This window comes from Taudactylus pleione, unplaced genomic scaffold (genome assembly GCF_031769625.1).
Source record: "Taudactylus pleione unplaced genomic scaffold, aTauple2 ptg000199l, whole genome shotgun sequence".
NCBI classification, from domain to species: Eukaryota; Metazoa; Chordata; class Amphibia; order Anura; family Myobatrachidae; genus Taudactylus; species Taudactylus pleione.
Window position 1 is genome coordinate 10,744,850 of NW_028284601.1, and position 14,545 is coordinate 10,759,394.

Consider the following 14,545-nt stretch of genomic DNA (forward strand, 5'->3'; position numbering starts at 1 on the left):
TCGAGCCCATCCTGTTTCACAGGCAATTTTTTAACTTTGTGTTCCTTTTGGAAAACTCTCACATGAACAAAATACGTATACAGATAGGACAGGGTTAACTTAATGAAATAGCCCAAGTTAGAGCATGATAGTGTGGTGGACTCGCGCCATACAACTTAATGCAATATTTGTACAGTTATGAGTAAAACTGATTACTCAATACACTAGTGGTCACAAAAGTTGCATATTTCACACACACAGTATGCAGAGCCAAACTGTACATATTATGAGTTGTATCCAAATATGCCCTCATAATCAGCAGAACCGTAACTAGAATTTTTGGTACCCTGTGCCAGAGAGAGCATTGGCACCCCCCCTCATTTTATGATTGGCGGATGGGTGTGTCGTTTCTCCCATTGGCGGTGTCTTCATCCCATATATGGTGTGCACTAGTTGGTTGGCAGCATGTATTTTCTGCCTTTCACTATGTATTACTTCCGCCCTTTTTCCAGTCATTGCACTTTGTTTATGTGTTGCCATAATGACTCTCTGTTTCTACGGGTCTTTCCATTTTAATGCTTCCTGCTCCTCGGCAGTTGTAAATGTTCATTAGATTCATTATTTATTAATATATATCATATTTTAAAGTATATCTGAATGAAGTCCATCTTTGGATAGTAACATATACACATAAAACATCAGATATGACAACATCAGACATATGAAGTATGGGCTTTAGTCTAATCTGTTATTATTATCTTTTCTATTTAGATATTTTCTATTTATTTTGATTTATTTATATGTTATTTAAGGGGTTTGTTCTGAGTGTATAAGGTGTATATTAAACATAAATTAATTTCATGTATGTGCACAAACTTTGTTTGATACACAAAATTATTAAAAACATTGTATGAAATTACCTTCAGTGTATATGAAACATAAATGCATTCTGTGTTTAGGCATGGGTCCCGTCCCCTAGACATCTCATTATGGTATGCAAGTATTCCAAAATGCGGAAAAATCTGATATGCAAAATACTTCTGGTTCCAAGCATTTTGGATATGGGAGACTGAACCTGTACGTACAGTAGCTAGCTGAGCAAGTGTCCAATTTTGCCATTTATGTTGAATGCATATACTATAGAATATAAGTTCATTGTTACCTGTCCCCATGCTGAGCTGACCATCAAAAATGTTTCATACATATAAGACAAAATATTATCTATCTCCTTGTCTCCGTATTCATGACGATTTCCAAACATAACGGAGAAGATAACATTGCAAACAGCTCTGCTGAAATAGTGTCGAGGGTCACAGAATCTTTCTAGAAGGTAATTATAAGATTGGAATGTTTTAGTCTTAAACATGATTGCCATACTAACAGCTATTATAAGCTTAAAGGGATAATAATCATGGCCAGGAGATCTCAGAGAGGAGGTCCAACTATGATGTCCAGGCATATGGTAATAAAGGTATTAATAATACTATAAAATCTACCCATGTCCTAAATATTCTAATTGTGTGCCTTTTGTACTAACCTTCAGTCTTCTTTAGCTCTGACACCAGGCAATGAGTCTCCTCCTGAATGCGATCTTCAGTGCTCCTTTTCCAAAGGCCAAAATCCCGCAATGTGAGGAGAGAAAAACGTCGGAGTTCCCTCCACCTTTCATAATTGGTGGTGTAAATGAGGCCTGTGAACAGCAAAATAAGTCACATCATATTCAATATTTAATTTAAGATGAACAACTTTTAAATTATACTGTAGTATATAATTGAAATACAGTAATTGGGAGTCCACAGGCTAAATTTTTAATTCTGTCTTTTCCAGATTGCACCACAAGTGTTCTGCAGAGCCTTACAAAGTACATAACAAATCAATTGACAAGCGACTTACAGTACAATACAATATAGGACAAGGACATGGATAATATACATTGCTATATTAGTGACCATAACACCAAGATATGCAAGAGAGCGTAAGCAACCAAGTGTTAGATGCCCTGGTGAAGGGTAAGAAGTAGATGAAAGTAAAGTAAGGAGAAGCACAAGAGGGTAGAGGGCCCTGCTTGTCAGAGCTTACATTCTAAAGGGGAGGGGCAGACAAACAGGTGTGACACAGATGTGATAAAATGGGAGGAAGGAGAATGTTGCAGGAAGTTAGAATGGGAGCCGGAAGGCTTTGATGAAGTAGTGGGTCTTGAGAGCCATTTGAAGGATTGTAAAGATGTGGAGAGTCTGATGGGGAGAGGAAGAGTGTTCCAAAGGTCGGATGCAGCATGGGCAAAATCTTGGAAGCGGGAGTGGGAGGAAGTAATCAGTTGGCATCAACAGGACTGTCAGAGGCTCTGGATATGTGGTTTGGAAGAGAGGGCGGAGTCCAGGATAAGTCTAAGACAGCGCACTTTGGTGCTAGAGGAGATAGTTGTGCCATCAATTTTTAAAGATATAGTGGGAAGTGAGGTTATATTTGAGGGTGGGAAAATGATCAGCTCAGTCTTAAACATATTAAGTTTAAGAAATCGCTGGGACATCCAGGAAGACATAGCAGAGAGACAGTTGGAGATACAAGTGAGGAGAGAAGGGGAGAGGTCAGGGGAGTAAAGGTAGATCTGAGTATCATCAGCATAGAGATGATAATGGAGGTCAAAAGAGCTGATGGGTTAACCTAGGGAGGATGTATAGAGGGAGAATAATAGAGGTCCAAGAACAGGACCTTGGGGAACACCTACTGTAAGAGGCTGTGGCGGGGAAAAAGAGTCATGAGAGGAGACAGAGAATGACTGGTCAGAGAGGTAGGACGACAGCCAGGAGAGGGCAGTGTCACATAGACCAAGGGAGTGAAGTATTTGCAGCAGGAGAGGGTGGTCCACAGTGTCAAAGGCTGCAGAGAGGTCAAGGAGAATGAGTAGAGAGTAGTGGTCCTTGGATTTGGAAGCAAGGAGGTCATTGCTGATGTTTGTGAGGGCAATTTCAGTGGAGTGGAGAGAATGTAAGCCAATCTGAAAAGAGTCAAGGAGGGAGTGGGAGGAAAGAAAGGTGGTAAGGTGGTTATAGACAATACGCTCTAGGAGCTTTTAGGCAAAAGGGAGGAGAGACATGGGACGGTAGTTGGAGAGAGTGTTAGGATCAAGGGTAAGTTTTTTTAAGAATGTGGGAGACAAGGGCATGTTTGAATGCAGAAGGGACAGTGCCAGATGAGATGGAGAGACTGAGGAGGCGAGCAAGATGGGAAAAGGCACAAGGAGAGAGGTAGTGGAGGAGACATGAAGGGATAGGTTCAAGGGGGGAAGTGGAAGGGGATGAGGACCAGATGAGGGCCATGACTTGCTCTAAAAGATACAGGGGAGAATGATGTCATAGTTGGTAAAATGGATGGTTATGGGTGATCCAAGAAAGGAGGAGGTGTAGAGCTGGGGGACTGGTGGGATATCTTTATCACTAGGCCTGTCATTGTTGGAAGAGATCTATCTGAAAACAGGTATATCTTTGTGTACGCTCAACTTTGAATAGCCTGAAATTCCATCTACACGCTCCTGACATCCCCACGGAACACGTACCCCATGTTCATCTACGTATATTGTAGGGATTTTTTTTAAAAAGAATCAAAATGTGTGGGCATTTCCCCCAAATTATAAGTAGCACTGTTATATGGGTAAAGGAAGAGCCTTACAGCTATTGGCTGGGCATACCAAGGAGGGGGGACTGCACATTTCTTGTGGGCATAATAACCCCAGGGAACCAGATGTGGTGCCAACTAGCCAAGGGCTTAATGGAATCATGGTGGAGGGACACCCACACTGCAGGTTTCCCTCTATGGTTTCAACATCACTGGCTGGTAAAGCCTGGTTACCCTAAAATGAGTTGGGCTCCATGTCAGTTTTTCCCCTGATGTTGTGGTAACTAGCACTAGGCTAAAAACACTAATGTTGGTTATATTTTGGGGGGATCCCTGTGCAAATAGAATTTTTTATTTTTTTATTTATTTAGTTTTAATACATAGGGCAGTATTCAATATGAAGCAAAAAGTCGTTTATCGCCGTTGATGTCATTTTCGCCTGTTTGTATTATCCCCCTATTCAATTACATTGACTTTTCGACGGTGCGAAAAGTCAATGTAAAAAAAATGGGGATAATGGGGATCATTGTTCTCCAGCCTTTAGCTGGCGAAAAAAAAAGTGCAGAATTGGGGTTTAGGGGTGCAGGCTTAAAAAAATAGCCTGCACCCCTGGGAATGCCCCCTAAAAGCAATGCATGTAAAAAAAAGTTTTTTTAAAAAAAAATAGGGACACCCCAAAAAATATTTAAAATTTTGGGGTTAAAAAAAAATATTGTGAACACTCTTCTAAAATAGCCAAAATGATTCCAGAGGGGTTCCCTTATATGTGGCAGGTGTTTTCTTCATTGCGGGAGTAGCAGCAGGTGCATTTTTTAAGAATTTTTAAAAATCATTTTAGGCACTTAAAAATATGCTTGCCTCCATTTTCATGTGCCTCAAATTTGGTGGGCATAGTAATTTTCCCCCACAAAAACTGCTAAATGCTCTTCTGCATCACCTTCTTCAAAGCTGCATTTATGCACCTGCCGCGGCTATTTAAAACCTTACTTCCCTTCCGCATGCAAAAATGGGGGGAGGCATAGTGATCCCCCATGTCTGGACATCTTTAGGGGGTCCTAGGATGATTTCCCAAAAATTCCCTTATTTTTTCGCTGCTCCAAGCTTCGCCGGTTCCCGTTTTCGCATACTTTGAAATTGCATAGGGGGAATATCGGGCACGCGTGCGATACTTTTCCACCTGGAAAACAGGCGAAGGAGGCGAAAAGTGCAGCAGGTGAAAAGTCTGGACTATTCACCTCAAATTGAATACGGGCCATAGGTGGAGTTTGCTTCTCCTCTTCCAGAGTACTCATGCTGTTCAGAACTTTCGTTTTTTCTGCCATTTCACTCAGGAGACACAAAATAATCTGTGTGGGTGAAAAGATTTTTCACTAAGGGACCGCTAGAAAGACAGATTATCCATCATATCTGCTGAGTGCATGGAGTCTACTTCAAGATCGCTTAATTGGTTAGGCAATCCTTTATCTGATCTACTGAAAACAATATGCTTGAAGTTTTGGGACCAGATCCAATTAGCCGCGAAAAGCTGCGTTTTGGCGAAAATCATTCGCAGGTGCAAACCTTTTGCACAAAAATGTTTATTGTGTAGTCCTATTGCCACAGGTGCAAAAACTCCATAGACAAAAACTGGCACACTGTTTTCACCATCACAGAGCAGGTGAAAAAAATGTGCAAAATCCCTATTTTTAACTAAAAATGTGGAGACTTGGTCCAGAACCCTTTGGACACCCCTCTAATGACTAATTAGGCAAAAATATTTTTTATTTAACTTAATTCCCCTTAATAATGGCATGTTATTTTGGGGTCAAAATATGAAAAGTGTTGGAAAATGGGTTTAAAGTACTGGGTCAGGTATTTTAGGGGGCTGTATGGATGGAACAGGTGTTTAAAACAATGCAGGTGGCTGCAGCAGGTGCATCTTTTAAACAAATTTAAAAGTGCACTTTATAGACACAAAAACTTAGTAGTGTAACCCCTACTTATTGCTCTTCTGTAGTATCTTTCTGGGTTTCAGAGGTACAAAGGTCTTGTCGCTGTCTCACCTTAGCGATGCCTCCACCCAAGTCATTAATGTTTGTTTGATGACAGTGGACAAAGGGGTTGGCTCGGGAAACCCCTACAATAGTGATTAAGAGTAGAGAAAGGACTACTACCTATTAAGGTCTCAAACATTAACACCACACACAGACAAAGGTCATCCCAACAAAAGAATATTTGTTTTTATTCTGCTGGAACACTAGTGTCTGATAGTCTTAAAAGGAAAGGTTACTTATGGAATGTTGTATATAATATGAGGCAAAGAAACCTAAACAAAATAACCACAGGCGCAGAATGGAATCACAATATAATCTCTTATCCCTCTGCATCTGTCTCATGTGGTAGCAAATCAAAAAGAGAAATTAATTAACTAAATGAATGGACAGTGCTGATGGGAAAAATATAATTGCAATAAACAAAAATCATTAAAGATCAATAAATATTCCCATATGTACAGTATAAAACATTACATTTATTAAGCATCGAATTACAGTATATTCTTACACTTATATTTTAAAATGTATAAATATGTGCAAAAGATCTGTTGATAGAATGATCTATATGCAAATTTATATAATATAGCAGGAACGAAAAAAAATAAATAAATGAAAAAACATCCACAACAACACTGTTAAAAATGATGATAGTTTTGTAATTATTAGGTATGTAAATACATACAAAATTTACTCTGTTTAAATTGCAGCAGCCAATGTTAAAACATAATCAATCACCCACTGTAAATTGAAAAAACACCGCTTTAGATCTGGTGTTTAACAATGGGAATTCATCTACTCAAAAAATGGAGTTAGTAATACTTTGTTCCATATAAAAGTTGAAAATGAAGCCAATAAAGTAGCTAGAAATAGTGGACCTGCAGCACGCTCCCCGCACAGAGGGACAAGGATGGAGACTGAGGTCCACAATACTGCATGCCGGCGGCACCCTCACCAATATCAGAGGTTGAGCTGACCGGTATTCAATCGGGAAACCTGCTGACGTAAGCCCGACAGCCGGCTTCCCGATTGCTTTATCCCGGCGAGGGTTAAATGACAGGCATCTAAATCTAGATGCCTTTCATTTTTCCAAAGCCGGGAGATCGGCGCCCGGCATCCCGATCGAAGGGATGCCGGGTGCCGCTGCGAACAGCTGCAGGAGGGAGGGTTAGATTTAGGGCACCCGGGGGGGACTTAGGGTTAGGCACCCCCATGGGAAGTTAGGGTTAGGCTAGGGGGAGGGAGGGTTAGGGTTAGGCACCCCCGGGGGGAGGTTAGGGTTAGGGGGGTTAGGTTAGTTTGTACTTACCTAGGGATGATCGGGATTTCCAGTGCTGTCTGGCTGCTGCTCCCGGGATCTCTGCATCTGTCGGACTGACACTGCCAGGAATCGAACTGCCGGCCATGCGTCAGCCGGTATTTCATACCGATTCCGAGCCGACCAGGTACTTCATCATATTTGGGGCTATATTAAAGAACACTCAAAATCGCCTAAGGTGAATACGAGTGCCATTCACTGCAGAGGCCGGGCACTGTCAATAAAATACGGCTTTCTAACAGCATAATTGGCAAGTATATCAAACGGATTTGCATTTCAACAGATGCTGGAGTGTTGTTACTATTTCTAGCAACAAAGTAATTTTATTGGCTCCATATTGGAACTTTTATATGGAACAATTTATTACTATATCCTTATTTTGAGCAGATGAATTCCCATTGTTAAACACCAGATCTACAGGGATTTTTTTTCCATTTACAGTGGGTAATTGATTATATTTTAACATTGGCTGCTACAATTTAAACAGAGTAATTTGTGTATGTATTTACATACCAAATAATTACAAAATTATAATTTTTTAACACCGTTGTGGATGTTTTTTAATTTATTATTATTTTTTAATTCCTGCTATATTATATAAATTTGCATATAGATCATGCAAAACACTGGGATGGGAGAAAGGAAGTGGCTCTGCTGGAAAGACTTCAGCCTGTTCACATCAAGATGACCTATCCCTCAAGGTCTAACATAAAGACATATACAAATACAGTAGGTGTGAATGAATGCTGCTGTCTTTTGTGAAACAATGGAGATGTTCAAGGAAAAACACAGTACTTATCTCCTGTTGTTTATGGATAGTATTAAATCCTTGTGTTATGGGTATTCTTATTCGATGTTTTTTTTTTTTTTTTTAAATATTATGTATGTTATTTTATACCCAATGCAATTAGTTACCTTTCTTAAACAGATTAACGCATACATACATAATATTTTTTTACATCTTAAGGGGACAATAAGACTAAAACCTTTCACAGACTATTTTTGTATATAAGGATAAGAAATTTTGAAAAACAACACTCTTGTATTATTTCTACTTTTTATGCATGAACAATCCAATTTGGAGAAAAAGAAAAAATTCTAATAAAAATACCCACAACACAAGGATTCAATACTATCCATAAACAACAGGAGATAAGTATTTTTTCTTGAACATCTCCCTTGTTTCACAAAAGACAGAGCCATTCATTCACACCTACTGTATTTGTATATGCATATAGATCATGCTTATCAACAGATAAATTGCACATATTTGTACATTTTAAAATAGAAGTGTAAGAATATAATGATGTTTAATAAATGCATTTTGTTTTATACATATGGGCATATTTCTTGGTCTTTTATGGATTTTGTTCACTACTATTATTTTTTTCCCATCAGCGCTGTCCATTCATTTAGTTAATAAATATATTATGACAATATCACTTACAATATTTATAACATTTCAGTACAATATGTATCAAGATAAAACAGGCACCTATAAACCAAGATATCTATTACATTTCTAACTCCCCCTACTGAATGCTTATTAATTTTAATTCAGTAGGACTACCAAATTACATTAGATTTAAACACTTAGAAGATGCCCACCATAACATTGTTTTAATCTCCTACACAGCACTACTAATTAACGCCCAGTACTGAATATATATCTAGTACAAGGTTATGTTCAAAACGGCAATTATATATTTCTATATATAAATCTGTTTGATAGTTTTGTCAGTCCATTTACACAGTTCAGGTTAGCTGCCAGGATGACAAAAATAGTGAAAATTATTGGAGCTGGTGTATCAAACCAAAACTATTATGAGGAATAGTTTGATGGCAGATTGACTTCTTGTATATACTATCTATATACATATATATATATATATATATATATATATATATATTAGGGGTGTGCACCGGCCACTTTTCGTGTTTTGTGTTTTGGTTTTGGATCTGGATCTTTCTTCGTGTTTTGGATCTGGATTGGTTTTGCCAAAACCACCCTTCCGTGTTTTGGGTTCTGGGTTTTGTGTTTTGGATCTGTATTTTTTTGAAAAAAAGCATAAAAACAGCTAAAATCACAGAATTTGTAGGTTTTTCTGCTCCTATGCTATTATTAACCTCAATAACCTTAATTTCCACTCATTTCCAGTCTATTCTGAACACCTCACACCTCACAATAGTGTTTTTATGTCCAAAAGGTTGCACCGAGGTAGCTGGATGACTATGCTAAGTGACACGAGTGGGCGGCACAAACACTTGACCCATCTAGGCATGATACGGCAGTGGCAGACAGGATGGCAGTTTGAAAAACTAGGCCCCAAACTGTACATAATGCAAAGAAAAAAAAGAGGTGCAAGATGGAATTGTCCTTGGGCCCTCCCACCCACCCTTATGTTGTATAAACAGGACATGCACACTTTAACAAACCAATCATTTCAGTGCCAGGGTCTGCCACACAACTGTGGCTGAAATGATTGGTTCGTTTGGGCCCCCACAAAACAAGCTGGCAATTAATGTGTCCCTGCACAAACTGGCTCTACGGAGGCAAGATGTCATCCTCATCCTCCTCATCCACCGATTCCTCACCCTCTTCAGTGTGTACATCCTCATCCTCACAAAGTATTAACTCGTCCCCACTTGAATCCACCACCACAGGTCCCTCTGTACGTTCTGGAGGCTGGTCTCCCTGGAAGAGCTGATAATTCATTTTGATGAACATCATCTTCTCCACATTCTGTGGAAGCAACCTCCTACGCCTTTCGCTGACAAGGTTCCTGGCTGCACTAAACACTCTTTCGGAGAACACACTGGAGGGGGGGCAACTCAGGTAATATAGAGCCAGTTTGTACAGGGGCCTCCAAATTGCCTCTTTTTCCTGCCAGTACAGGTATGGACTGTCTGACATGCCTACTTGGATGCTGTCACCGATGTAATCCTCCACCATTCTGTCAATGGTGACAGTATCATATGCAGTGACAGTAGACATGTCAGAAATTGTTGCCAGGTCTTTCAGTCCGGACCAGATGTCCAAACTTGGTCCTGCCTGCCCTGCATCACCGCCAGCAGGTTGCTTAAGATACCTAAGTTTTTTCCTGGCAGCCCCAGTTGCGGGAGAAAATGAAGAAGGAGCTGTTGACGTGTCATGTTCCGCTTCAGCTGACAGTGTTCACCAGCAGGTCTTTGCACCTCTGCAGGCTTGTGTCGGCCGGAAAGAGAGACACCACATAGGCTTTAAACCTAGGATCGAGCACGGTGGCCAAAATGTAGTGGTCTGATTTCAACAGATTGACCACCCTGGAATCCTGGCAAAGCAAATGAAGGGCTTCATCCACAAGTCCCACATGCTGAGCGGAATCGCTCCATCTTAGCTCCTCCTTCACTTTCTCCAGCTGCTTCTGCAAAAGCCTGATGAGGGGAATGACCTGACTCAAGCTGGCAGTGTCTGAACTGACTTCACGTGTGGCAAGTTCGAAGGGCTGGAGAACCTTGCACAACACGGAAATCATTCTCCACTGTGCTTGAGTCAGGTGCATACCCCCTCCTTTGCCTATGTCATAGGTGGCTGTATAGGCTTGAATGGCCTTTTGCTGCTCCTCCATCCTCTGAAGCATATAGAGGGTTGAGTTCCACCGCGTCACAACCTCTTGCTTCAGGTGATGGCGGGGCAGGTTCAAGAGTGTTTGCTGGTGCTCCAGTCTTCGGCACACAGTCGCTGAATGGCGAAAGTGGCCTGAAATTTTTCGGGCCACCCAAAGCGTCTCCTGCATGCCCCTGTCACTTTTCAGAAAATTCTGCACCACCAAGTTTATTGTGTGAGCAAAACATGGGACGTGCTGGAATTTGCCCAGATGTAATGCCCGCACAATATTGGTGGCGTTGTCAGATATCACAAATCCCCAGGAGAGTCTAAGTGGGGTAAGCCACTGGGCGATGATTTCCCTCAGTTTCTCTAAGAGGTTGTCGGCGGTGTGCCTCTTACTGAAACCGGTGATACACAGCGTAGCCTGCCTTGGAACGAGCTGGCGTTTCTGAGATGCTGCGACTGGTGACGCTGCTGCTGTTGCTGCGTAAGGTGATACATCTACCCAGTGGGCTGTCACAGTCATATAGTCTTTAGTCTGCCCTGTTCTACTTTTCCACATGTCCGTGGTTAAGTGGACATTGGGTACAACGGCATTTTTCAGGACACTGAGGACACCTTTTCTGACGTTTCTGTACTGTCTCAGTATCGCCTACCTAGTGAAGTGGAATCTAGACGGGATTTGGAACCGGGGACACACTACCTCCATCAATTGTCTAAATCCCACTGCACTAATGGCGGATAGCGGACGCACGTCTAACACCAACATAGCAGTCAAGGCCTCAGTTATACGTTTTGCTTCTGGATGACTGCTGTCGTACTTCATCCTCCTCGCTAAGGACTGTTGGAGGGTCAATTGATTAGTAAAAGTAGTGGTGTTCCTACTTCCTCTCTGGGATGATGAACGACTCCCAGCAGCAGCAACAGCAGCAGCGGCAGCAGGAGGCGTAGCAATGCAGGATCCTCCGGAGGAATCCGGGATTGGAGAGTCAGTCATGCCAGTGACATAGCCTGCAGGACTACTTCCGATCCTGACTAAGGAGGAAATTGACGAGGAGGGAGTTGACGGTGTGGTTTGCAGGCGCTTGGATACAACAGGACAACGGGATTTAGGTGTCCCTGGACTGCTTACGGTCTTAGCCAAAGTTTCTGAACTTGACAGTAACTTATTATGAACGCGCTGCAGGTGCCGTATAAGGGAGGATGTTCCTAGGTGGTTAACGTCCCTACTCCTACTTATTCCACCTTTACATAAGGTACATATGGCAAGACAGTTGTTGTCCGGATTTGAATAGAAATATTGCCAGACCAAAGAGGTGGAATGTTTGGTCTTCTGCCCAGGCATGACCGTGATGGGCTTTTTCATCCCATGGACAACAACTGTCTCCCCCGGAGCCTGATTTAAACAAACCACATCACCATCAGAATCCTCCTCGCCAACTTCCTCCTCAGCGCCAGCTACACCAGTATTCTCATCCTGTTGTACTTCAACAGTGACATCTTCAATTTGCATATCAGCAAGTGGACTGTGGGTGCTCCTTTCAGCACTTGCAGGGGGCGTGCAAATGGTGGAAAGAGCCACCTCTTCCAGTCCAGTGCTGGGAAGGTAAGGCATCGCTACCACCACCACACTTGGACTCTCCTTGGGGATTTGTGATATTTTCTTAGAAAGCACAATTCTTCGCTGTGCTTTTGCCAGCTTAACTCTTTTGATTTTTTTAGTGGGACGAGTGCTTCCATCGTCATGTGAAGCTGAACCACTAGTCATGAACATACTAGGGATCGACCTTAGCCGTTCCTTGCCACTCCGTGTCGTAAATGGCATATTGGCAAGTTTACGTTTCTCTTCAGCTGATTTAAATGGTTTTTTTAAGGTCATTTTCCTGAACTTTGTCATTTGGGATTGTATGTGCCCTCTATTATGACATTGGGCATCGGCCTTGGCAGACGACGTTGATGGCATGTTATCGTCTAATTCATGAAAAGTGGCAGCAGCGTCAGCACTAGGAGGAAGTGGTTCTTGATCTTTCTCTATTTTATTTTTATCGGAGAAAGTTTGGTCCTCCATTTATGTTATATCGATTTGATGTGCGGCTAAACACAGAAAATATTTTTTTATTTTTGCTGGAGAGTAGTGCACTTTGTGGGTTACACCAGCCTTTAAGAAATGAGCCAGCCGGCTCTTTATTTATGGGAAACAGGCGCACGCTTGGCGCTGCTCCTTTGTTGATGCACGTGCGGCTACTGCGCACACAATTCACAAACACAGAAAATATTTTTTTTTTTGGTTTGGACTGGAGTGTACTTTGGGTTTACAGCACCCTTTAACGGTCAAGCCAGCCAGCCCTTTACTTATGACACAGGCGCACGCTTGGCACTACTTTGTTGATGCACGTGCGGCTACTGCGCACACAATTCACAAACACAGAAAATAATTTTTTTTTTGGTTTGGACTGGAGTGTACTTTGGGGGTTACAGGCCCCTTTAACGGTCAAGCCAGCCGGCCCTTTACTTATGACACAGGCGCACGCTTGGCACTACTTTGTTGATGCACGTGCGGCTACTGCGCACACAATTCACAAACACAGAAAATATTTTTTTTTTTGGTTTGGACTGGAGTGTACTTTGGGGGTTACAGCACCCTTTAACGGTCAAGCCAGCCGGCCCTTTACTTATGACACAGGCGCACGCTTGGCACTACTTTGTTGATGCACGTGCGGCTACTGCACACACAATTCACAAACACAGAAAAAATATATTTATTTTGGTTTGGAGTGTACTTTGGGGGTTACAGCACCCTTTAATGGTCAAGCCAGCCGGCCCTTTACTTATGGTTTAGGCAGCAGGGAAGGGGGAATTAGGTTTAGGCACTTAGAGGGGGGTTAGGGTTGGGCACAGGGGGGGAGGTTAGGGTTAGGCACCCCTAAGGAGGGTTAGGGTTAGGGGGTTAGGTTAGATTAGTTGACACTTACCTTTAGGATTATCGGGATTTCCTCCTTTGTCGGGCAGCCGCTGTCAGGAATTAAACCAGGTACATATCACACCAGTGTGACCAGTACCTCTACAATACACACACAGTGGAATAACACAGTACTTTTATATTATACACATATGCTACTCTCCCTTTAACCCTACAACATAATCCTCATCTCCATACCCAATAGTAAATGGGGGTGACACTAGCACCAATTTTAATGTACCCCAATTTAACTGCAGCAATTATTTTCTCCAAAAAATATTGCTATTTATAATTTTTGCACACTTATACAAATATGCATATAACAGCCATATAACACAATTTAAGAACCCCAAATACTTTTATTATGTACACTAATACACTTCTATATTGATGCCTATGTCAGGTAGGATTTTTATAGGGTACAGATTGATTTCCCCATAATGTGCTGTACTTTTGGCTGGTTTCACCATGCACAGATTTTGCACAAATGTGTTTTCGCGTCTTTTGTAATAGGATAGGGCAAAAAAGGGAATGCACATAGACGAATGACGCCAAAATATCGCACCAAAACACACGAATTATGGGAAAACAACATTGTGTTTCGTCTTTTTCGCAGCTAATTGAATCTGGCCCTTGATCTGTTTATTATTCAGCTTTTATTGAATACTCATTCCAGTAATAAATGTCTTTGCAATAATAATGAACTTACAGTAAATACTAAGATTATTTTTGCTTGTGTGTCATTAACTTGCGTGTTCACCATGACAGTAATAACAAATAACAAATGAGAGAAACATACCTCAACAAGGTATTTGCCACGTGAACAATAGTTTAAAGTCCACAGCTTATAACTAATATTTAAAGCTATACAATAATTGACCAGATTGGCTAATAATGAGGTGATCGGGCTGTTTTATGGTATATTGTGTAGACATGATTGTTGTGGTGAAAAAATAATAAAAAAAAACAGCTACAAACGTCCTCCTTTGATTATTTGACCGGTCAGCCTTGCCAGGTGATATCGGCCAAAATGTCCCGATATCATGCAGTGTGAG

The 14,545-nt window shown here is 41.5% G+C and overlaps 2 protein-coding genes across 2 annotated transcripts in view; one reads left to right on the forward strand and one right to left on the reverse strand.

The window, feature by feature from the left end:
* The window catches only part of LOC148518781 (cytochrome P450 2C23-like), a 395,981-nt gene that overhangs the window by 195,272 nt on the left and 186,164 nt on the right, over positions 1-14,545 (forward strand). The gene's annotated exons all lie outside the window — the stretch shown is intronic.
* Positions 1-14,545, reverse strand: part of LOC148518784 (cytochrome P450 2G1-like) — a 50,934-nt gene that overhangs the window by 26,555 nt on the left and 9,834 nt on the right. Inside the window, exons 3-4 of the mRNA XM_088477121.1 lie at positions 1,517-1,669; positions 1,142-1,302 (exon numbers count right to left, since the gene is read on the reverse strand). Coding sequence (XP_088333247.1) covers positions 1,142-1,302; positions 1,517-1,669 — 314 coding nt within the window. The remainder of the gene's footprint in view (positions 1-1,141; positions 1,303-1,516; positions 1,670-14,545) is intronic.